The sequence below is a fragment of the Rousettus aegyptiacus genome, unplaced genomic scaffold (assembly GCF_014176215.1).
Source record: "Rousettus aegyptiacus isolate mRouAeg1 unplaced genomic scaffold, mRouAeg1.p scaffold_m13_p_3, whole genome shotgun sequence".
Taxonomy (NCBI): domain Eukaryota; kingdom Metazoa; phylum Chordata; class Mammalia; order Chiroptera; family Pteropodidae; genus Rousettus; species Rousettus aegyptiacus.
Window position 1 is genome coordinate 152,856,431 of NW_023416306.1, and position 26,348 is coordinate 152,882,778.

The window sequence follows — 26,348 nt, forward strand, 5'->3', positions numbered from 1 at the left end:
AAAGAAAAAAAAGAAAAAGAAAAAGAAAAAAAGAATGCAGCCAAGTTCAATAGTTTACATGTTCTCTGTGACTGCTTTTGCACTACCACAGCAGAGCTGAGTAGCTGCAGCAGAGATATATGGCCTACAGAGTTTTCCTATCTGATCCTTTACCAAAAAAGTTTACTAATCTCTGGTGTAGCAGTTTAGTCTTAAAGCTGTATAACTGCCTTATATAAATGAACTCATTTTAATAAATCAAAAAAGCATAAAATAATTTTTTCGGTTCTACTATACCCTCTTAGGAAAAGAGCTATAAAACTCCCGACATTATGCAAATATTTCTCCTGGCTAATTTCAACTGTTATTTAAAAGCTTTATCCCTCCCATGCCCCAAATATGAATTTTATATAATCGTTTCCCAAAGTACGTGTTTCATACAAGCATACTTGCATTTCATCAAAGTTATAATCTACTAAAACCAGTACCTCAGGAACTAAGTACTATATTTGGGTTTCTAAAATTATTGTAATAAATATCACGGATTCAGTCTCTACTTTTAAAGTGCTATTCTAAAAAGCTGTGAAAAAATGACATGAAAGTCCACTTAGAATTCTGGTGAATAAAGAGGTAGTGGCAGCACATAGGAGTTCCAAATATCACCCGCCGAGTTCACAAAACAAGACAGGACAAAAGAAAGATGTTGCCCTGGTGAGATGTAGTCTCCAGCATTCTCTACACAGAAGCACCAGCCATGAGTCCAGGTAAATCAAATTAAAAAAACAAATCATTCAATCAGCAAAAGGGCCACAGGTTAGGGGTCTAACTAAGGAGGTTCCAAGAAATCAAGTTTACCATCGGATACTTCAGATTATTAGTTTATATTTTCCTTTGCTTAATTTCACCCTTGGTTTATTCTCCCTACCCCAAAGTCCCACCATAAAAGATTGCCCTTCCCCATCAAGTTTATACTCTTGAGATATTTATACAGTCGTGTATTCCTGCTATCTTGGTTCAGCCAAGTTATACAGTTTTCATTTATATTCTTTCCTCATCAGTCAGCCCCTCCAGTCTCTTAATCATTCCTGTGGGTCTTCTGTGAACTCTCTCCAGCTAGTCCCCAGTGATCTGGTAATGAGGTGCCTCCAACTGACTGCAGCCTTCCAGGAACAGCCGCGTTAGTCAGAACAGGATGAGCTCACCCTCCTCAGTTCCATGACATAATACTCCTGAGTAGACAATCCTCCAAATCACAGAAAGCTAGAATGCTGCCGCATTAGACTATAACCCCATCCCTGCTTCCCAGATTTGGGCATTGGAGCATGCCAGAATGTGCCAGAAGTCAGAGGATAAATGACATATGTTCCTGCAGCAAGCATCTAGTTCCTAGAGAATGAGGGGGGCGAGGAGAAGAAAGCATTCTCATGTTGAAACAAATCCATATATAACAAAATAGAATAGAAAATATGCATGAATTTCTGAAGATAAAACATGGATATGTTCAAAGTATTCATAGACATTTTGTACTAGAGGCAGAAAGGCTGCTTGCGGTTCTGTTCTCAGCCCCCACAGGGTTCTATACCCACTCTCCTCTTCTGCTAGAGGTACCTGAGCTGAAAAATGTGAAAAGCGTATAACTCCCACTTAATTTCTAGTCTATTACCCCATTACCACCCATCTTATATACTCACATTTTAAATAGAACTATTTTTTCTATGTTCCCTCATCCTTAGATATTTATACGAAAATAATTTACTAAAACATAGTATATGCTAAAACATAGGAAACTTACTGTAATTCACTATCAACATCTTTAGATTCTTCTGTATCATTCATTCTTCATTTCATATTTCTTGAGCATTTACTATATGCCAAAAGCTAAAGTCACAAGATAAATAAGACAGGCTGAGAAATGGACAATTTATGTGGCAAGTACCACAAAAGAATAATAATGTGTGGTGAGGCAAAGGAAGGAAAGAGGTAACTTTGTCTGAGAGAGTGGGGAAATTTTCACAGGAGAGACAATAGAGCTGTTATTTAAGAATGAGTAAGCACTGGCAAGGCAGGGGAAAAAAAGACTAGTATCCTAGGCAGAAAGAACAGCGTAAGTAAAAGTACTGAGTCAAGAAAGGGAGTGATGGAAAGCTCAGCATTATGAATGCACGGTGTCTAGAAACAGCACCTGGAACCAAACTACAGTGACTGACTCCAAGTAGAGTACAGTGTAGTGGTCGAGAGCATGAGACTTACCACTGATTGACAAGCTACTTAACATCTCTTCAGTTGCCTCAGATGTAAAATGAAGAAAAGTTAGGGTAAGCAGACATTTATGAGCAGGAATGAGAGAAACCCACAGAGGCATAGATGTGGTCACCATGAGCCCTGTTAGGCCCTTAGAGGGGCTCAAAGTCCACGACATCCTGACCCAGAGACACAGGTGGTCTTTCCCACAAAGACACATGTGCAGATCAGGCCCAGTTCACCTTTGGCCTAATTCTTCCCTTATTTTACAGCTATTATAACAAATTAGCATTACAGTTAACACTATACCCATCATACATCTGATGCCATGACAGTTCTGTAAAACCCAAATATGGCAAGAAAAAGGGTATCTCCCTGATTCCAAGAAAAACCACCTTCTTTGTATGAAGAGACCACCCAAGATCATGAATATTCCACCCCTTAGTTACATGAACATGTAAAACCTCCAAACTCACAAAAAGTCAGGGGCTTTTAAGAGTGTACTTTTGCTTCCAATAAACTTGAGCTGTTGCGTCATTACCTTCACTGTCTGTAAATTCTTACTCATGACGTTAACAAGATGGCTGGCCAACTGTCTGGTGACAGAAGGAATTCAGCTGCTCAGCTGCTCTAGGTGGGGCCAGACTTAGAGTGTAAGGGAAAGGTAGACTGCGACTGGAAACTTTTCCCAGGTGTCTCAGCACTACAGGAGTGCCTCGAGAGATATGGCTCTATGTGCAAAACAGGCTGCTGGGTTGCCTGGTTATGACTGCAGTTTGTACCCGAGCCATGGCAGCCTAACCTGCAATAAATGAGGAAGAAGGCACTAGGTGTACCTGAGGGACTAGCTCATTTTCCAAATGAATTCCCTTTGGAAACAATGACAGCAGCAATCCAAAATACAAAGTTTTCTGGGTTTTTTCCAAGTATGATGCTAAGAACAAGAATCTACCTGTTTTGAGAATGTATTATAGGCCAGCACTGTTTGAAGTACTTCATGTATTATCTCATTTAACTCTCCATCAATCATATAAGGTAATCATTATTATCCATATTTTATAAAGAAATAAAGGCACAGAGAGCTAATAACTTGCCTATAGTCACCTAGTTGACAATTGAGTGACCAAGAAAATGATTAATCATAGAATCCTAAGGGGACCAATCTTAAATGTACTCTCCTCCCACTCCACCCGGCCAAAAAAGAGCTAACAAAGAATGAGAAGTAACAATCAGAAGACAAAAATTGTAAAAGTGGTTTATTGGGGGCAAAAGGGAGTGATTATTTCTAGAAATTTGTAGTCAACAGTATTAGACCAAGTAAAAATTTAAGCCGGGGGGGGGGGATTCAAAATTAGCTCCCCAAGGCTTTTTTCTTTACTTAGAACTCTCATTTCCTGATCTAGCAACTTCAAATAAAAATTTTATCTTATTTCCATCTGTTTTCATTAATAAAAATTATAACCTAAACCTGACCAAACACTAATAACTAGTAAGCTCTCTGCAACTCAATTCAGTGATACTATTATTTCGATATTGTTTCAGTCCCTATAACAAAATCAGATCCAAACTAATCTGAATCCATTCTCTAATCCTGCATAAATCACTGTCAAAAAATTTTCTTGTCGAAATCAGCTTTGATTTATATATAATAAGTCACCAACTTAAAGACTTTTGACAACTGTATACGGTTATGATATAAAACACAATCATGATATAAAACATTCATTATTTCCCAAAGTTTTCTCATGATTCTTTATAGTCAGCCCCCTCCTCCAACTCGCTGCACAAAACTGGTGTGCTTTCTATCACTATGGTTTTGCCTTATACAGAATGTCATATAAATGGCATCATATACAGAATGTAGTCTTTCATGTGTGGCATTTTTTCACTGGACATAATGATTTTTAGATCTGTACATGCTGTTACATGTATCGGTAGTTCACTTCTCTTTACTGCTGTGTAGTAGGCCATTACATAGACATAAAACAATTTGTTTACCCAAGCACCAGCTGAAGGACATTTGAGTTCCATCCAGTTTGGGGCTATTATGGATAGAACTACTATGAACAAGTACAAGTCTTTGTGTGAACATGTTTTCATTTCCCTTGAGTAAATAACTAAGAGTGGAATTTTTGCATCATATGTTAAGTATATATTTAACTTATATGAAACTGTCAAATTGTTTTCCAGAGTGGCTATCCCACCTTGCATTTCCACCAGCAATGGAATCCATCAGCAAGGGGGTCCTGCAACAATGGCACTATCAATCTTTTAAATCTTACCCATTCTAACAAGTGTGAAGTGGTATCCCATTGCGATTTTAATTTGCATTTCCCTAAGGACTAACAATATTGTTTTATCAACCATATTATCTTTACATACTCTTTTTGGCTAAGTGTGAACCTTCTTTGGTATCTCAATGTTTTACCATTTTTTAAAATTGAGCTGTTTATCTTATTATTGAGTTGTAAGACCTCTTTATATATTCTGAATATGAGTCCTTTATTAGAAATATGTTTGGAAAATATTTCCTAGGGCTTCTTTTTTCATTTTCTTAATAGTTTTGTTTAAAAAGAGACATGTTTTTAATTTGATAAAATCCAATTTACCAAATTTTTCTTTTATAGTGTATTTTGTGTCCTATTTTTTTTTTTAAATCTTTGCCTAACTCAAGGTCATAAAGATTTTCTTCTGTTTTCTTCTAGTTTTATCTAAAAGTTTCACAAAAGAAAATCTCTTCCCAAAAATTTTAATGAGTTTTAAAACTCCTGAATTCCACTTCTCATGATTAGTTATTCAGTTTTATTAGCCCTTTCTGTTGAATTCAGCTTCCCACACTAGCAAGCACTATTTAAGTCTATTTCAGAATTTTGAAGGATTTTTATCTTTTAAGAGATTTTCCCCTGCTTCAAACTAATAAATGGCATTTCTAAATTTAGCCAGGATTTTAGTCCCTCAGTTCTCCTCAAAGTGATATAAAACCTCTGGACCCCTCCAAAACCAAGAGTATGCACCTTCGAATTAAGCCAAGGACAATGAACTACTTACCCTTCTGGCTTTAAAGAGAAGCTTTTATAAGATCATTCTCACCATACTGAGTCATTCTAACTTCATAGGAGGCTGGAAAAAGGTACCCTCACTCACTGGTTAAAAGAAAATTTAGGCCTATAAAGGTTAAGTTCACCAAGATAATAGCACGTTTTTATACTCAAAATGTATACTTCAGACTCAAAATGAACAGTATATGTGAAAGCACAGTTTAGATTCAACTGCCAGCCCCACCCCACCCTCACCCCAAATACAGTTTACCATTCTCAGCACACTACAGAGAAATCAGAAAAATGGATTCGAAGCTAATATGAGGAAAACAGAGAGAAGTGACAGTTTATTGTTGCTCGTTTCGTAACTTTGTAAGATGTCTGGAGAAAAACAAAACAGAAAACTGGTTCATCTATGCCCCTTTCACAGTCTTAGTCTAAATCAAGAAAACAGTAGTTTCGATTTACAACTCCCTCCTATCCTGATGTTTTTTCTACTCACCAAACTGACACTACTGTGCCTGATCCACAGAATTAGGACGGGCCCCTGTGTTCCCATACCATGGCAGCTTTTATGCTAAGGTGACCCTGGGCCAATGAATCTTGGCGATAACAGGAAAAATGTTAAACTAATTCTCTGAATCTGACAAGCCGTCTCCCTCAATAAGTCTAGGAAGTTGTTATTTCATTAACTGTGCATGAAGTGGCAGGCAAACAGCCAGATCCACAGCCCAGGAGGCTGGAACTGGAATTGTTACACATATACTTAAAAGCTAACAAAATTGCTACCTCTATTGCCATCCGTTACTTTCAATTCTACAACTATTTTTTAAGGAAAATTATTTATATAATCAAAAAGAAGAGCAAACTTAAATGAGCATTTTTTTTGCTCTTTGTTTAAGATTCTAGGAAGACATACTCAACTAGCCACAGAAATGGCATATAAATGAGATATAATTTATACATAGTAAAAGTCACTATTAGATGGCTTGATTTGAAGGAGAAACAACACATACAGTATTCAAAACAAAACTTCCATTGACCTAATAATCAATGTTACCAAAGCAAGGGTTAATGTCTTCAATGTGTATTGATATCCATAGTAATAACCCTGAGGATTTCAAAATGAGTAAGAGAGTCCCTGACTCCTTAGAAACACAGTTTAGGAAAGAAGATAGATAAGCAAATAACTGGTAATAGTTTCATGTAGTAACATCTATGAGGTGAGCACAGGGTGCTGGTGGAGCCCAGGAAGGGCCCCTCATTCAGGATCAGCTCTCAGCTTCTCAGGAAACTTCACACCACCCTTCCGGGAGCAAAGCCAACTCTTCCACTGAGTTAACAGTGTTTTGGAATCAAGGGATACAAAACACTACCTATGCCGTCTTGTTTATTCTCATGGTCAATGACTTTCTCTCTTCAGCACTGGTCAGAGGGGATTACTGGACCACATACATGGCACAGAAAAAGCTCATGGAAACCCCAACCTATTTATCAAAATTATACATGGTCTAAATGCAATGTGGTATCCGGGATTAGATCCTAGAACAGAAAAAGGATATTAGTGAAAAAAACTTGTGAAATAGAAAAAGTCTGTATTTCAGATAATAGTACTGTACTAATGTTAATTTCCTAGATGTGACAAATGAGCCACAGTTATGTAAGACATTAAGATTACAGCAAAGCTGGGTGAAAGGTATACAGGAACTCTCTATACTATCTGAAATTATTCCAAAATAAAATTACATATGATTCCCCACTTCGTGTTCTCTCTTACTCCCCTTTAAGATTCTGATCATGCCTTCCTAGTTACTGCCCCAATTCAGGTAATGTGTGGTTGAATCGTTTTTTCAAATCCTTTTCAATTCCTTTCTACGAACCATTTATGCAGCCTGGCTGGGTTTCCTTCTTCACTAAGACATGAAAAACTAGATCACAGCTGGGAGGTTTTAACTGTTTTCTCTTCATTACATACACCAGGACCCTTGGAGTTAAACTTCCTAAGCGGACAAGAGAGGAATTAAAACAGCCTTGGCTGGATCTCTGGATAAAAGCAACAGGACACTATAGAAAATGTAAGACCTATATTATTATTAGATTACCTTTAACCAATCTCTGGCCAAAAAGGAAAATGAATAGAAAATACAATGAACAGAAGTTGACTATTAGCATCTCAACACCAACAAGCAAACTACACTGAAATGAATGCTTCAGCTACAAGCTCTGAAAAACATGGTACAAATTCCTCAACTATTCAAGGTAACAAAAATTCACATTAAAATCATATGGTACTGTTTAATTCAGGCTGACAAAATATATATCTATCTTGACTATTTGGCTTCTATTAAGTAAAAGAATACTCATCTCCCTCTATTAAACCGTAATTTGTAGAACAGACTTCAAGACTTCAAGAGTCCTACCAGGAAAACATCATGGTGATATAACACCATAACAAGGTCTCAGGCATGTGCACATGCACACACATGTGCACACACACACACGCATGTGCACACAGACGCAAACTGCAATAAAGTTAAACAACCTCAAGAGTTTGAAAACTATACAACACAGTATTAGTGAAGGCTAAACATTCATGAATTCTTCAAAGAGAAAGAAACTGATAGAAGAAAACTGAAACTTAAACCTAAGCTATTTAATGACCAAAGTCATTCAAAAAGAAATGATATACTAGAATCCACTAAGGTCATACAATTTGACCTGTTTTGTGGCATGTTCTAGTATTAAACAAATATTACACAACAGCACTCTGACCTGGACTACTTTCAGAAAGATGAACAGGTAGAATAAGTCCTCTAAAATATTTTAATTTGTATATGTTTGTCAACCACCTACCATAATTTATCTGTTCACAAATCTTTCTCCAATACAGGTCTGAGCTCTTGAAGAGTAACTATCACATTGCCTAGGGCAGAATGGGCCCCCAATAAATGCCTTCTGAAGGAGTGACTATTCAGCAGTGATGTTCCTCTGAGGCATCTTTACAAATGAATTAAATATCAACACCTTAGGAGCAGAGAAGGCTGTATATATACCATGCTACCACATTTAGGAGGCAACTTCAGTGAAAAATAATTAACAGCCACTAATATTTGTTGGGAAAATAACTCCAGTCACATGAGACATAAAAATAAGTGTAAAAACTGTAACTTGATAATAAAAATATCTGTGAATTTATTTTTTTACTCTGATGGTCATAAAAATGAATTTACCTTTAACTTTTCAACACTGAAATACAAGATATTCTTTAAAGAATCTTTCACTATCCATAATTTTATTTAAAAAATTGTTATCAACTTAAATTAGTAGGTTAGACCAATTAGTGAATGGAATGAAGGCCAAGCCCAATTATGTGTTCAAACTGTGGGGTGAATGCCTTGAGCAATTTTTTCTCTTCAAGACTGCAGAAAAAGACAAAACAACCCTCTTGACTGCTGAGAAGGGCTAAACTCATTTTTTTCTTCTCACAAGTATGTAATCAAAAGCAATTACTTTCTGCTCCCACACTGCACAAAGCAATACCATCTCCCCAATCCCATCACTATCAAAACATGCTATAGAGCATCTGAGTACTTTAATCTTAGACCATAAGAATCTCAGAGACCAATAAAGTCATAATGCAACAAAAATATATTTTTCTAAGTATGGTCTCAACCCCCATGGTGTTCCTGCACTAATTTAGCTCCCAATCAAGTATTAACAACCAAGTAAATGAGAAAAGTCTCAGAATTGATATTACGAACTGCTTCTTTTTTAAAATGTTATTGTTCATGGATTTCAAAATTAAGAGTACATTACTAAGAGAGTATTTTTCTAGTTTTTCAATGCCCGAATTTAAATGCAAATTACTACTTAATTATATGCAATTTCCCTCTAAACCATATATAATACTAATCAGTCTCCAAATGTTAAAAATAAACAAACTGATCATGTTTACTTAAAAACTTATTGCCTAATCACCAAGAAGTTCTAATGCGTCAAAAAGTGGTCACTATCAGCTCTACCCATGAATGACAGCTTGCTCTACAAGCTTTCTGAAAAGATTAGGAACTTCTAGCAACAGCAGGAAGCACATACAGTATTTATAGAAGCTTCAATAAAAAAACAGTTCTACCCATGAATGACAGCTTGGCAGACAAGCTTTCTGAAAAGATTAGGAACTTCTAGTGACAGCAAGAAGCACATACAGTATCTGTAGATGCTTCAATAAAAAACTATGTCAACATAAAAAATGTAGAGCCTACAAAGTCAGATATGTGAACATCAAAGCTACCTAAATACATGCATGCCTAAAAGAGAAAGAAGCAGAAAGAAAACTGTCTATACTCAAATCAACACATGAAATCACCCTGCAATTGAGCTTTTCAAAAACTGAAAACTTAATAAGGTTCTTGAGGTTATCGACACATTAAAGTTCCAACACAGAACGATTATAATACAACTGGCATAAAATTCCAACACCACCACATACTTGTTGGAAGACACACATACTTGTTAGAAAACACTTTAATAGGGTTTACCTGTGGTGGGCACATTTCTAGAGAATTCACATTTTAACTAGTTTAGACCTAATAACATCCCCATAAGACATGTACTATTATTATTATCTCCAATTTACAGATGAAGAAACAGAGGCACAGAGAGGTTAACTCTCCCAATACTATATAGTTAGTAAGAGGCAGAGCATAGATTTTAGCTCCATTTGTCAGACTCCAAAGTTCAGTTTCACAGTAAGGGTTACGCAGTAGGCAGCTTTTTTCTCTTTTAACGCACAAAAAAAGTTTTTGGATCTCAAACACTAGGATAGTTTTGTGCAATAAAAGTACAGGCTTTGAAATCAAACAGACCCAAACAAAGCCCTGAATAAAGCATAAGCCTCAGCTTTCATGTAAAATGAGGGTACTTGAGCTATTGTGAAGGTCAAAGAAGGCAATACAACTAAAGTGCCAAGTACAGTATATAAGACAGAGGTTCTTAATTTTAAGTTCACCAACACCTAGAGAATCCACAAATGGGCGTCAGAGTCCACGAGTCTCATAAATCGTATGACAAATTTTCCAAAAGGCTACAACCACTGGAGAACATACCGGGTACTCAAAAAATTAAAGCTATATCCCTCCCTTCTTGTTCTCAAAAACTCTCCTTTCATTAAGGATGATACACCAAGGCTTCGCAATGAACATCAATTATTTTCTACCATTTTCATGGCTTGGTAACTAGCAACATATGCAAGTTTATGCCCCAATTTTCCATAGACAGTCTATAAAGAAGGCCCTCAAAAGCTGCTTCATCCCTCTCTTCTTAGAAAGGAATAGACGGTATTTACTCGGAGAATCTTAAACCTCGTCCATCTAGCTGCACGAAGCACCATGCCGGCTAGGAAAGCCAAAAAGGAACCAGAGCCTCCGAGCCGCACGATAGAGACCTGACGTCCAGTGCTGCAGGATGAGGAGAATGTGTTTCCTCAAACTATTGGGCAATCCAGAATTCAGTCTCCCCCGTACCCCAACCCTTGTCCTCTCTCGAACTCTCATGCACGCAGGTCTTTCTGTGCAAAAGTGGTGGAGAGAAACGTTACCAGGCCTGGAGGGTGCAGCGCGGCGACGTCCCAGGTCTGCTGCCCTGAAAGACGACAGCAACCCACGGCAGAAGACCAGCCCTCGACCTTCCCTCCAAGAGATCCAAGAACAGACCTCCGCCCCGCCTGGGAACCGGCTCCAGGCTTTTCCGTTTCCCAAAGTGGCTTCCGCTTCCGGGCTATCCTTTGACGGAAGCGGTATGCGAGTGACGTAAAAGTGTTGCGCGGTTGGTAATTCCGGAAGAAACCAGAGTGCGGTGTGAACATGGTGAGAGGAAGGGGTTCGAGAAGAGGCATTGTCAGATCACATTTTGGGTGGAGATTAAGAGAGTCAGACCCTGGCCAAATTTCCTCCGCATTCCCCTTGCTTATTTTCATTCTAATTTTAGCTTTTAAACTGCTCGGAGCGTGGGGAGAGGACGGGGTTGGGGAATAGAGCATAAGAGCACCCGGGTATTTGACGGAAAAAGGGAAGGGACAAAAGGAAAGAAGGAACTCAAGAATATGGGATATCCTTCCAACTCTTTTAACTCTCAAATTTCTGTTTCAAGGGAAAGCAAAAGAAAACAAGGAAGTATGCGACCATGAAGCGAATGCTTAGTCTCAGAGATCAGAGGCTGTGAGTGTCTCGAATCAACTGGGTTCATAGACTGCCCAGAGATATAGAAGTCACGAGGGGATAAGTAGTAAAAGTTTTCGTTTTTATTTTGTGTTTATTTTTAATATTATTGTGTCTTGGACTTATATAGCTTGAGCTAGTAAAGTATATAACAGTCACATAGCTGCTGCGCGAGTACATTGGTGAATGGGATGGGAATTAAACATCTCTTAACTGTTCACTTTGTTCCACCATTTTTATATACTTTCTTTACCACATCACATTTAAGCCTCCTAACAGTTCCGTGAGGTAGATAGGGTTATTTTTTATGTTCTGGTCATTACACTACTATATTCTCCAGGAAAAAATGTAATTGTTGAAAGAAGGTGAGGTCGGAAATCGTGTTGGTCTCGTGTCTCCAGCACCTGACAATGAAATAATTTCGAAAGAAAGAATGGGAAAACACCTAGGTGTTTCCATTTCATAAGTGTTAGGAGAATTTAGATGGCTATGGAAGAAGAGTACAATGATATTCCCTGTTATAAGGAGGACCCAAAAAGCTTCCCTGCTTCAGTGAAGAATGAACAAAGTTATTAAATAAAGACGGGTCTTCATTGTGTTTCAGAGCCTCAGCGCTGAATGGTCATTAGAGCCTTCAGAATTATAAATTGTGTTCTCCTTCTTTAACATGTATTTATTATGTAATTTTAAGGAAATTTGCCCCATTAATACTATTTCTAGTTAAGGGTTAAATTTTACATGTGTTGTTACATTTTGGCCCTTTGTAAGAGGCATATGAGGGAGAATCTCACTGTAGAAGCATCTAAGTCTTCAGAAGATAAATGTCGGCCTTTTTACCCACTGCTTGGAGGTGGATTTTGATCCTTGATGTAAGATCTTCTGACTAAGAAGTGATAGTATAACTAACATTTATTTGCCTATTAACAGTTTTTATAGATTATTTGCTAGATTTTTAAATTATGTGTTATGAATTGATTGTTAATTACAGGCTACTTCCCACACGGTTTCTTGTGCTCAACATAGCTAGGTAGGTAGGTAGGTAGGTAAAAGATAGATAGATAGATAGATAGATAGATAGATAGATAGATAGATAGTGTGTGTATATAAATATATATATAAACATAAAAATATGTATGCTTATAGTAATGTAAAGTCACAAAGTAGGATTTCTCTGAAGACAAAGTGAAACTTTAAATTTCGAATGAGATTATAATTACTATGTTTTTTTCTTCTCCCCTGCATTTAATTTACTTTTTTTTCCTAGTAAAGAAAAGGATAGATTAAAACCTAAAAAGAAAGAAAAGAAAGATCCCAGTGCACTCAAGGAAAGAGAAGTGTGAGTAATCAAAATTTTCAAGTTTTCCTTTAAGACATTTCAAAAACATAAACCTCTCAGAAATCCAGGCTCTCCCCAACCTGATTTGCTCAGTCATTTGTAAGCTCAGCTATGCAAAGGAAAATGATATTGATGAGCATATACCAACTCTAATGGTTGAAAGGTTTTTGGATTTCATGGAGCAGTAAAATTGTCCCTAAATTCCTGAGAATTAAATCTAGGATCATTATCTTTTTCTCTTTGTCAAGAATCTTTCAAAAGAAATAATTGCCATTGTTTAACACATTGGCATTTCATGAATGAGAGTCTATATCACCAAAAAAATAATGACATATTTTCAGAATAAAGATCATTCCTTTTAAATAAATACATTTAGCTTTATAAAACTTATCACATTTTTCTTATATTTTTCATTTTGCCCTAGAATGGTGATGTATATATATATCAGGATTTATTAGGATTTATTTCTAAGAACAAGGAAAAAGGAGCTTAAACTATAGTAAACTTTTCTGAGCAGAGACTTCTTATTTTTGTTGATACCAGATTATCAATGTAGACATTACTTTGTGTGTTTCTTTTTCTTTCAGCCCCCAACACCCCTCTTGCCTGTTCTTCCAATATAACACACAGCTGGGTCCCCCTTACCACATCCTGGTTGATACCAACTTTATCAACTTTTCCATTAAAGCCAAACTGGACTTGGTACAGTCAATGATGGACTGTTTGTATGCCAAGTGTGAGTATCATAGTTTTACATTTCTGTGACATTGGTACAGTTATCCAAATACATGGAAAGAGGGGAATTGGGTTCTAGTACTGAATTGCTGGCCTTTTAATTTGCTTACCATAACAATGACCATTTTCAATGAAATGAACTATAACGCAAACTTGACTGGGAATAATTAGACTTTCGCAGTTGAGAAAACACGATATACTTTGATCATCATTATGGACATCAGTTTTGAACGTAGGAGGGGCATTTTCTATTTCTAAATCCTGGATTTTAAAATTCTGGATAAATGAAAATAGATTTTTCAGTGTATATACTCTTTTACATTAAGGGGGAAACATTCTTTATTTTATCAAGGTGGAGGTAACCACCAAGTGAGGAAAATAGCTAATGGAGGAAAATAGTCATCTCTAAGGATCAGAATTGGTGGAGTGGGAAAGGATCAGGGGACAGTTATTTTTTCATATAGGCCTTTCTGTATTTCTTTTTAAAGCTATATATTTGTAATACTTTCATTTTCTTTGAAAAATCTCTTAGAAATAATAAAGCATAGTCTGAAGTTGGGGCACTACCATGCTTGTAAGACTGAACTAAGGTGACCATGTTATGAGGGAAGACACTAAGCTTTTTGGTAGGTTTCTTGTATTCCCATGGTGTTTCTTATAGTTGTCTTAGCTACTTCACCAGCGATGCTGTCACCTGTCACCTATTTATAAATGGAATGGATGGAAGGTTCAGGCATGGCCGCTTGGAAATGACTCCACCATTATATCTAGATGATTGTTTAGGATAGCTTTAGCCCTGTAGTTAGGCTTTCTCTACATATGAATACGTTAGAGTACAGCTATAATGCATACAGCTAAATGCGTTCATTGTGCCTTTTCTACAAACAAACTTATTAAGGAAAATGCCACTTTTGTAGTCTGCTGTGTAACATAGTACCTGGAAGCAAAGGCTAAAGAAATATTTAAGTGCAAATTCAGTTACCTAGGAGATTAACTTAACTGTTTGAATCTATGCTTATTTAATTCTTCTTCACTTGCCTTTGTATACCTAAAGGAAGGCCTTTATCTTCCTCTTGCCCTAAAGGTGCCCTTTGACCTTTTCATAGCTTTTGGTCTATTGCATTTCCATCTGATATTTCAACAAGGAAGAATAGCTACCTTCCCATCAGTTTTCTTTACTGTCCATGAGTCCTCTTCCCTGTTACTTTCTGTTTCTTTATAGTGATCTTCCCAGGCCTACCTCCCTGCTCTAGATGCAAACCCTTGCTTGCTCCACTGCTACAAGGCTCTGAAATTGATGCTGTTAAGGCTCACATTGCCCTCTAATTCATGATAATCTGATCCTACTGACTTCATACCTCCATTTTACAACTGCTTTTTCTCCTGGGTATTGTATTTTATTTTAAAATTTCTCAACTTTGTCTGCTTTCAAAAGTATTAATGTACTTTTAAAAAATCGATAGCATAAAAAAAATAAAAGTTCCCTATAATGCTTTTCCTCAGAGAGGGGCAGTTTTTAAAAATTAATATACGATCTCCGTAAAGATTATTTTTGTTTCTTTTATTAATGAAAATGGACCATACATTATTTAACTGTTTGTGCCTTTTCTTAAACTTTTTTTAAGCTTTGAGATATCATTCACGTACCATATACTGCACCTATGTAAAATGTATGATTCAATGGCTTTTACTGTATTCACAATTGATTTTTAAACATTTTCACTACTAAAAAAACTCTCGACCCCTTAGCCATTATCCCCCAACCCTTCTCATTCCCTCCATCCCTAGGCAGCCATGAATTTGCTTTCTGTCTCTATAAATTTGCCTTTTCTGGACATTTCATTAAAATGGGATCATATAATATTTGGTCCTCTTTTACTTAGCATAACATTTTCAAGGGTTGTCCATGTTAAAGCATGTATCAGTACATAATTTTTTCATTACCAAATAGTATTCCATCGTATGGATAAATCACATCTTATTTATCCATTTCTTCTTGCTTTTTATATTGAAAAATATATCTTGAACATTTTTCTGCCAGTATATATGGATGTACCTCATTTCTTTTTAAGTTACATTATTGTTTAAATATATAATTTTTACTAAACATTTGGATTATTTCTAGTTTTTACCCTATTATAAACAAGGCTGTAGTGAGTATCTTTGTGAATATGTGTGTATTAGAGTGCAGTATTTCTTTAAGCTATATTTTTCTAAAGCTATGTTGCAATATCAAGGGGTATGCATATTTTTTTATTTTAATAGGTACTGCAAAATTATCCTTGTATAGTTATATGAATTTATACACCTACTAACTTAATGCAAGAATTTCTCTTTCCTCTATAGTAGCCTGATAATCTCAGTTCAAATCTGGTCTTCACCATTTGCTATCTAGTTACTTCTTTGTGCCTCAGCTTCCTCATATAAAAAAATTGGGATAATAATAACGTTACCTGATAGGAATTGTTCTGAACATTAAATGAGATAATCCTTGTAAAGTGTGTAGCACAGTCTTTGGCAAATAGCATGTAATTCTAAGCTATTATTATAAGCTCTTTGTATATTAAGGAAATTAGCCCTTTGAGAAATGTGTAGTTTTATTTTTAGTTTACTTAAATATCTATTTTCGATAGTTGTCAGACAGGAGTTTTGTATTTTTATGTGATCAAATTTACATTTTCTGGTTAATTTCATGGTTTCTTTTGGTTCACATTTAAATTTTTTTCCATCTAGAATTTATTTTACTATATAAAAAATGTCAGGGATCCAGCTTAATTTTTTTCCTTGACGTATATTTATGACAGATACTTTATGGAATCTGTGATGTAGGGTTGGGACAGTTTCCTAGTTTCTTTATAAATAGGGATTTTATTCTCCTGTAGTTCTCATTGTTCATTTCAGTGTGCTTATTCTTCTTCATTCCAGAGATCTTGTGGGTCTTTTAAAGATTCTCAACAAGATATAATTCAAAGAGAGTAAAATCAGTTTCTTTACAAATCCTTTTACTAAACGTGTTTTTTTGTTTGTTTTTGTTTTTTTTTATTCCTGGAAGGTATCCCTTGTATAACTGACTGTGTAATGGCTGAAATTGAGAAATTGGGGCAGAAGTATCGAGTGGCTCTAAGGTAGGAAGGCGCCTGTCTGTTTAGAGTTGTTCCAGATTGGTATACTGAAGGTTCTTTTGACCCTGCTTCATCTGTTTGCTTTTGAAAGATTTCTTGGCTGATTAGATTAAGTAAAAATTAAAAAAAAAATAGTTAACTGTGATTAAGAAAGCAGACAATGGAAGGTTAAAGGTTTTTAAACTTAAAATTTTTTTAAGTTGAATTTATTGGGGTAACATTGGTTAATAACAGTATTAACCAGTGACCAAGTTCCAAGGGTACAACTTTATAATACAACTTCTGTCTAATCCATTGTGTGCTCAGCACCCAAAGTGTAGCCTCCTTCTGTCACCATATGTTGGACCTACTTTACCCTCTTCATGTTCCCCCATCTCCCTTCCTCTCTGGTGACCACCGTGCTGTTGTCTGTATCCATGAGTTTTGTTTCATATCTCGCATATGAGTGAAATCTTATGGTTCTTGACCTTTTCTCTCCGACTTATTTCACTTAGTATAATATTCTCAAGATTCATCCATGTTGTTGCAAATGGCAATATTTCATCTTTTTTATGGCTGAGTAGTAGTCCATTATATGTATGTGTGTATGTATGTATGTGCGTGTATATGTAAATGTGTATATGTATCTTTATCCAATCATTGGTTGAAGGACGCTTAGGTGGTTTCCATGTCTTGACTATTGTGGATAACATAAGCTGAAGTTTTTGAACTAAATTAGTTGTTACTGGTCCCGTAGGCCTCCTTTTAAGTTCCACTAGATTTTCAATTAGTGTCTATTTGTTTATCTAGACATCGCCTTCAAAACCTCGCAATTAAAAGAATTTACATTCTAAGTTTTCATCCTTTACTCTAGAAAGTACCCTTGAGTTTAGAGTAGCAATTCCCAAAATATGGTCCATACCCCTATGGGTCCCAGAGGTCTTTGCAAGGAGTTTGCAAAACGATTTTCATAATAATACCAAGGCATTACCTTTGTCACTATGCTGATGCCTTAGGACAAATCAAGGCAATGGGCCTAAATGATGCTAGTAGTCTTTGTATTTTTCACTGCCACCACTGGCAATTAAAAAAAAAAAAAAGCCAGAATCACTTAAGAATATCCTGGTGAAACAGTAAAATGTTTAACTTTGTTAAATCTCAACCCTGGAATGCACATCAGTGTTTTTCTTCTGATCATGTGAAGTGCACACTTCTGTTGCAACCAAAGGATGAAGTTTATCTCAATGAAAAGCATTTCTGTGCTTGTTTGAGTTGTGAGCTGAACCAGCCATTTTTTCATGGAATATCATTTTTATGTACAGAACAACTAACAAGCCCTGATTTTTCAGACTTTGGTATTTAGCAGATACTTTCTCAAAAATGCAGTGAACCTGTGACTTCAAGGAAAACAACTTACTATATATTAGTTACCAATGATAAAATTCAAGCTTTAAAGTGAAAATCAGAGTTTTGAAAAGCTATGTGCTTATTACATTCCCCATTCTAAAGACCTTTCTTTTGACACCAGTGAAGTTATTAATGAGTATGATTTTTTTTTTACATTGTATAATATTTCATGTCCATATTTGGAAGATCTGGGTAACTCAGTGAATCAGTATTTTCTAAATGATCAATACGTATTACAAAATCATGCAAAGGTAGATTCAAAGTGCAAAATATACCTGTGGATTTGTGTGTATGTATGTGTGTGTGTGAGAGAGAGAGAGAGACCATTTTAGAGGTATAATTTGTATACTGTAAAATTCGCCAAGTTTAATTGTGTCATTTGATGAGTTGGGCAAATGTATGAAGTCATGGAACCACTGTCATAGACATGAAATAAAATATTCCATCACTCTAGAAATGTGATTTCATTTACATGAAATTCTAGAAAAGGGAAAGCTATAGTAATAGAATACAGATCAATGGTTGCCTGGAACTGAAGATAGTAACATGGATATGTAAATCTGTCAAAATTCATAACCACTGATTTTATTATATTTCATTTATCCCTAATAAAGTTAATTGTTTAAAGGCAAGAGAAAAATGGGATTCTAATATATGAGTGGTAGCATTGTTAGATCAGTAGGAAAAAATTATGAGTGATAACTATTAAAACATGAGTTATCCCTATGGAAAGAAAGAAAATTGGATCCTTATCTCACTTCTTTCATAAAAATCAATTCCAGGTAGATTAAGTATCTAAAATTTTATAGAAAATGTAGAGAATATCGTAGTGATTTTGGAGTGGACAAGGATTTCTTAAGTCCAAACCATAAGGGAAACCTAATCCATTTGGATATATTGAAATTGAATACTTCTGTATAAAAATAACACCTTAAACAAAGTGAAAAGACATGTCACAGATAGTGAGAAAGCATTAGTAACACATAATCAACAAAGGGCTTATTTTTTTTAAATATAAAGAACTACAAATTTATAAGAAAAAGACAAAAATCCTTAATTTACAGTGTAATAATTTTATAATCAGCAGATTAGCAAGAATTAAAGCATGCTTGACAATGCCAAGGATAGTTGCAATTGTGGAGAAATGGAAATTCTCATACTCAGCTGCTAATACTGTAAATTGGACAGTCACTTTGGAGAGTAATTTGGCAATATCTGATTAAAACAAGATTGTCCATCTTCTTACAATACTGTGTCTTAAAATTTGGTGATCACAAATCTATAGGTTGCGAAATCAGTTTAATGAGTCACAACTAGTATTATAAAAAGGAAATATAAACTATAAGAATACCAGCATACATTGCATGCTACATGCAAAGGTTGAGTATTGTGTCACAGAACTTTATTCACTTTTATGTGTATGTATATATATATGTGCTTACTGTGTGCTAGGTAAAATGTATTTTATACTGTGGGTTTTGGTAAAGAAGAAATATTGGCCCGCCATAGAGAAGCTCACATACACATATTGGAGACAAATACTGGAATGTTCTTACATGTATAGTAGCAAAAAAATTGTAGGCAGCTAAAGGATTCATTAAGATAATGAATAAATTGTGGAATGTTCATGAATAAAATACTATACAGGAGTGGAAATGAGTGAAGTAGAATTATATGTGTCAATATAGATAAATTTCAAATGTAAACCAAAAAAAAAGCACAAATGTGGATCATAGCGTTTATCTCAAGTTTAAAAACATGCAAATTAATACTACATTGTGTACAGATATATACATATGTAATCTTACATACACAGTAAAATGTATGCGTGAAACTGATAAATACCAAAGTTAGGATAATAGTTACTTGTAAGGAGGTAAAAAGAGATTAGGATTGGAAAGGGGACTTCATTTTTCTTTGTAGTGTTTCGTTTTTTTAAGTAGATGGTATTCATCATTCCGTATACTTTTTTACATACTTGAAATACTTCAAATTAGAAGGGGAAAGAGGCCATTATTTTTAAAATGATAGTAAAAATAAAGAATGGGAGGGGAGAAAATAGAGGTACCAAGTGGAAGTACCAAGTTTGGCTGTGAAGAGAAGCAGAGAAATGGGATGTTAACTTGAAGAGGTGGTGTAAGTAAAAAGACATTTTTTTTAAAGATGAGTAAGGTACTAGAGCATGTTGGTATGTTTCTGGTAAAGAACAGCAGGAAGGAGGAGATCAGTGATTTCAGGAATGAAAGGGATAACCGAAAGAGCAAAGACCCAGACTACTGTATTGCTTGCCTAGTTTCATAGCAGCCAGTCTGTCTGTCTTCTGATGTATTCTCCTCACTCACATCCTGCCTAATCTTTCTAAGACAAAGCTTTGCCTCTGTCACTCTGTCCCAGAGAAAACTTAAATGAATTCCCATCACCTATGTCGTAGAGCTCACAGAGACTCTTCCCACTCTATCCTCAACCTGCCTTCACAAATCTGTTTCATTCACTCTCCTCTACATGAACACTCTTCTCCTTGCTCTTCCCTGAACACAACCAAACCATTTCCAGATGGTTGGTGCCCTGTTTGGAATGTGCCTGCCTTCTCTTTCCTTGTAACATTCTTTCATCTTCATTTTAGTTCATCTCCAAGTAATTTTTTAAAAATTATACCCAACCCACACTGACCTAGCTCTGAACTACTGCAATGTGGAGTATTTTTGTTGCACTTGGTAACTGTGTGCTGCATTGTATTTTTATTCATTTTGTGATTCATCATCATGTGTAATAGAGCCTTGGTCTGGGGATCACAGATTTCAGTTTTTCTTCTTCAAATTTGTGTAGAAGTAATATGTGTTTATTTGTTAATGGCAAACAGTATAAACATACATATACAATAAAAAGTAAAATTCCCCCTCCATATTCACACTTTGTCCATTCTCATACCCTAAGAGTGACAAATGAGGATTAGTATGTAGTGAGTATGTATTTTTCCAGACAAAATGCAAATCACGAGAAAGAATCAGAGATATTTGTATTTTCTTAATTGAAGTATATATGTACACATATATGTACATATTCATATATATACATATGGGTGTATTTATGTATAAATAGTTAAGTGGCCTGCTTTGTATATTCAGGAGTTAAATATAGGTCCTTCCACATTGATACATACGGCTCTATCTCACTTTTTTTAATGGGATGGGGGACCAAAATGTCTTTAACTTTTACCTTGTTGACATTGAGGTCATTCCAGTTTTTCACTGCTATAAACTGCTGTAGTGACCATCTTTGGGCCGATATTCTTGTACATTTGTGTAAGACACTTCCTGAAAGTGAAATGGTTGAGTTAAAATTGATTTGGTTTTGAATTCTGGCTTTTCCCAGCTGGGTAACTTTAAATAAATTAATCTCTCTGAGTCTGCATCCTCATCTGTAAAATGGAAATCTAATAATACAGTTTTGTCAAGATTATACAACTTAAGGCACACCAGCTGTCAGTCACAAAGCTTTAATTCCCTTTTCTGTATTGTCTTTCCATTTAGAAGGTAAGCTTCATGAGAGAGGTGCCTTAAAATCTACACATAGATCATGTTACACTTATTTCACTAATTGAGACTCAGAAAGTTTTCCAATTGCCGAATGTGTTCATTAATTCATTTTTATAATCCTATAGGATTGCCAAGGATCCAAGATTTGAACGATTACCATGTACACACAAAGGAACCTATGCAGATGACTGCTTAGTACAGAGAGTAACTCAGGTATCATCAGTTTTTACTTTGTGCTTTAAAAAAGAAAAGATAAACTGCTGTCTACTGTCTCCTGAATGTTCATGGTCAGTAAAGCAGGAATATAAATTGTAAAACAAAACAACAACAAAAAATTATATGGAATTCTTTTATAGGAAATCTACATGTCCTCATTTACTTAAGAAAGTAGATTTGAAATGTATGCTATAACCATAATGGAAATATCACGGGCTTGAGGAAGAGGCTTAGTTTCAAATCTCAACACCTGTGTTTATTAGGTGTGTGATTTGGGCCCCTTATTGATTCTTTATCCCATAACTCTTCTCTATAAAGTTATTTAAGTGAGCGAGTATAGATATAATAATACAGTTGACCCTTGAACAGTGTGGGCTTAGGGGTGCTGATCCCCTGTGCAGTTGAAAGTCTGTGTATCAGATAACTTTGGATTCTTAGAAACTTAAGTTGTCCTTTGGTACACATGGGGGTTGGTTTCAGGACCCGCTGCAGATACCAATCTCTGCAGATGCTCAAGTCCCCCATATAAAATGGCTTGGATCTATGCATACAGTCTGCCCTTTGCATTCATGGACTCCCAACCATGGATCAAAAATAGTACAGAAAAAAATCTGCATATAAGTGTGTCTGCACAATTAAAACCTGTGTTGTTCAAGGGTCAATTGTATGTCAAATTTCACCTCCCTATGAATCTAACATAAGGGTCCATTTCAGTTTACTCCCCATGCAGAAATTTGGTTCCTCTCCACCATGCCTAACCCAGAAGTATTTCTCAGTTATAACATAATCTCTCAGGGTAATATCTCACAAGTACCCTGAAATAAGCAGGTTTTTGATTCTTCTTTTCTGACTAGCTTCCTTGTCCAGTACCATATCTTCTGCTACTGATTGCCTTTATAACAGTGTCTCTCTGCTGAGGATAATCATTTTCATTTGGTGGCCACACTGCCAGCCCTTTAGCAAATCCATCCCATGGGCATGGTATTTCTCTTAATTTTGTACAGCACAGCTGACACCAGGCTGCAACTCTTTAAAACTCAACTGGAGATTTGAGTATGATGGAAGTAAAGTACAACACAAATTATCTCCCGACTGGCAGCTAAATGTCGTTGCTTTCAGAGCTGCGAGGCATAAACTTGTCCTGGAGATCCTACTCTGGCTTTATGGCCGGTAAGGTAGCCTACCTCCACCACTAGGAAGCCTCAGAATTGGCCCTGGGATCCCAGGAAAGGCAAAAGCCATGCCCTTACAGTCTCTAAGGTATTTACTCAGTCTTTGCATTGAGCCCCTCAGGACATTTTTCCAAAACCAAGGAATTGTCTATCTCAAATGTGAAAGTCTCTTCTACTTATGATGCAAAAAAAAAAGTTTGCAGCATTTAGTTTTTCTATTTTCCTTCCCTCAATAGAGCTGCATTCAGCCTAGGCAACTTATTACATGTTTTTATAAATATGAGCTCCTACATCATAGTGTCTACTCAACAAATTGTTCTAGCCTTTCTTTTGCTATTTACTGTGAATACGAATAATTCTTCAGACTGGCCAGTGTTTATGCTATCATAGTATCTCTGACACAGTAAGCTCTATGTGAATATTCAGTTTATGTCTCTTACAGCACAAGTGTTACATTGTGGCCACGGTTGACCGAGACCTTAAACGAAGAATCAGAAAGATCCCTGGAGTTCCCATCATGTATATTTCTAACCATAGGTGAGAACTTCCTTTTGGGGAAGTGATTAAAAGTATGTAGTTGATATCAATTAAAAACGAGGTCGGGTTATAGAAGAATTTGAAAGAGATTATTGTACCAAATATTTATTTAGTTACATATGAAGAAATAAGACAAAGTAACAAGAGCAAGGGCAAGAGATAAAGCTAGGATTTAGGAATGAGGCAGATGTGCACATTGTTACAATAAGATTACCAGAGGAAATAGAGGGATACAGTTGCTTTAAATACAAAGCAGTAATTTAAATCGAGCTAATCTTTTTGGCCAGAATTTTTTTCCCTAAAAACCTAGTGCATGTGATCAGTGCCCCTCTTGGAACCTAAAAGCTTATTTTAAAAAGCTGCTTTTTATTCCCCTTGGATGTTCCCATGTCAGTCCTCAGACTATTATTGTCCAGCTTTCAGCCTGGGGAGAACACAGAGGGAATAATATGGGCTAAGGAGTTGGGCTTACCCAGACTCAGTGCCTGGCTCCCCATCTGTTAACTTTCTGACTTTGAAGAATAAAGGTAATATAATCCACATTCGTCTATAAATTATTCATTATGATATCCACTTAAAATGTTCCCACTGACAAAAAGGATTCACAATAATAGGTGAAAGTATTACAATCAGTAAAGGATGGGTTTTTAGATGGATTCTGGACCCACATTTCTTACCGTTGTTATTTCTTTTTTGTCCTAACCAGGTACAACATTGAGCGGATGCCAGATGATTATGGAGCCCCTAGGTTCTAATTCTTAAATGATAAAGTTCATCTGCTTTCCTTCAACCAACTTTCTCTGTTGCCAGTTTATTAAACATGCTACATGAACTAGTCTATTCAGACGTTTGCTCTGTTATGAGCTGAGTATGATTAAATACACTCACTTTTTGATATTCGAAAATGATTTTTTTGTATCATTTCGAAATTTGCATTTTTTATAGATCAGATGACTGCTCACAAATTTAATGGTTGTTTTATATTATTTACTCACAAATATTTATTAAGGTTATACTAGGTACTTAATAAGATAGGGTCTTCAAGACACTCATAGTGGGAAAGAGGAACATGTAGGTGAATAAATACAGTAAAATAATGCTAGGAAAAAAGTATGAGAGAGTAGACACACATAGGGAAGAATAATTTCTTTCTACTCAGTTGGGGTGGGGAGGAAAGAAAAGCTAAAGGTAATGTTTGAGTTAATCTTTTTTAAAAATTTATTGGAGTGATACTGGTTAATAAAATTACATAGGTTTCAAGTGTACAATTTTATAATACATCATCTTTGAGTTAATCTTTAAGAATAAATAGGTGCTTGCCCAGTAAATGAGATGAAGGAAATGAGGCACAGGAAGCATCTAAACAAAGCATGGACATAGATATTACATGAAATGAATGTATCTGGTCTATTCAGGCAACTACCAGAAGATTTTTATAACTAGAACACGGAGAAGGGGTCTGTACCCATGTCTGAGACTCTAAAGGTAAGAGGTGTGAGGGAGGGAACCTTATATGACATGCTAAACAGATTGGACTTGATCCTGAGGTCAATACAGAGCTATTAAAATTTTAATTAGGGTACATAACATGGTCAGTTTAGATATTTTAATCACAAATTAGTGTAGGAATAGACAAATAGATCATTGAAACAGTAGAAAGTCCATAAAGACATCTATATATTTATGGCAGTTAGGTGTATTTTAAAGTATTTCATATCTGTGGAAAAGAAAGTTGTTATAGAAAAACCAAATAGTGTGGAGGCTACTAGGATTAGAATCTTGATTTTACCAGTTAGTGTATGTATGAATTGGGCAAACTACATAACCATTTGGTGCCCTCCTTGTTTCCTCTTTAAAATGTTTTGTTTAACCCTAAAAACAACTTTGATAAAATGGGATTAACTCGAGCAGTACCTGACACAAGTGGTATTCAATACCTATTAGTAATTATTTTATTATAATGGCAAGTTGGCTATCCCTTTGATAAAAACTTTCGGATTCCTACTTCATATCCTTCATGAGAATATATTTCATAGGGACTAAAGTTCTAAACTTTTTTTTAAGCTATGGAAGTATTAGGAAAAAATAAAACACGAAAATGTATAATCTTTGGGTAGAATTCTTAAATAAGATGAAGAATGTTAAAGCCATAAAAGAAAAGATTGATTAGTGTGACTATATTAAAATTATAGATTTCTGTGCAAAGCAGCTCCTCCAAATACTGGCAAGCGACTGAGCAGATTTTCCAAGGGTGTGAGGAAACAGGTAGGTAGTCATGTGGTGCTGACAAAAGTGTAACCATTTTAGACAGCAGTTGGGCAAGAGCCATTAAAATAAAAATTGCAGATACCCTGTGAGCCCAATTCTATTTTTTTTAATAAATAAATGGTTGATTTCCTTTAAAATACACTGTCATTGTGCTATAAATGTATAAGTATGGTATAGATGTGTAAAACATTCACATGTACAAGGAAGCATATAGAAGGATGCTTACTACACCACTGTTTATAATAGAGAAAAATTGAAAAGAATGCTAATGTTCATCAAAAGGGTCTTAACCATGTTATGTCTATACTTTGAAATATCATGAGCACTTAAAAAGAATTGGGTAGGTATAAAAATGGACAAAAAAACATGAATAGACAATTCTCTGAAGATATGCAAATGGCCGACAAGCATATGAAAACATGTTCAACATCACTAATCATTAGAGAAATTCAAATCAAAACCACAATGAAATACCACCTCACACCTATTTAGGATGGCTACTATTAAGAATAAGTTGTGACAAGGTTGGAGAAATTGAAACTTCTATAATTTCATTATTGTGATGGG

General features: G+C 35.6%; 2 protein-coding genes across 6 annotated transcripts in view; one reads left to right on the forward strand and one right to left on the reverse strand.

Annotated features, from left to right (window-relative positions):
• AREL1 (apoptosis resistant E3 ubiquitin protein ligase 1) overlaps nucleotides 1-11,018 on the reverse strand; it is a 37,608-nt gene extending 26,590 nt beyond the window's left edge. For 3 of the 5 annotated variants that reach the window (XM_016134354.2, XM_016134355.2, XM_016134357.2), the window contains exon 1: nucleotides 10,855-11,018. The gene's annotated coding sequence lies outside the window, so the exon portion shown is untranslated. The remainder of the gene's footprint in view (nucleotides 1-10,854) is intronic. The other 2 variants (XM_016134356.2, XM_016134353.2) reach the window with 1 other exon arrangement.
• A 41-nt stretch (nucleotides 11,019-11,059) lies between these two features.
• Nucleotides 11,060-24,418, forward strand: FCF1 (FCF1 rRNA-processing protein). The gene is made up of 8 exons (XM_036238887.1): nucleotides 11,060-11,122; nucleotides 11,406-11,473; nucleotides 12,738-12,809; nucleotides 13,397-13,545; nucleotides 16,597-16,669; nucleotides 21,714-21,801; nucleotides 23,419-23,513; nucleotides 24,220-24,418. The coding sequence occupies exons 1-8, from the start codon at nucleotides 11,120-11,122 to the stop codon at nucleotides 24,266-24,268; spliced, it is 597 nt and encodes a 198-aa protein (XP_036094780.1). The 5' UTR covers nucleotides 11,060-11,119; the 3' UTR covers nucleotides 24,269-24,418.
• Nucleotides 24,419-26,348: the final 1,930 nt, after the last annotated feature.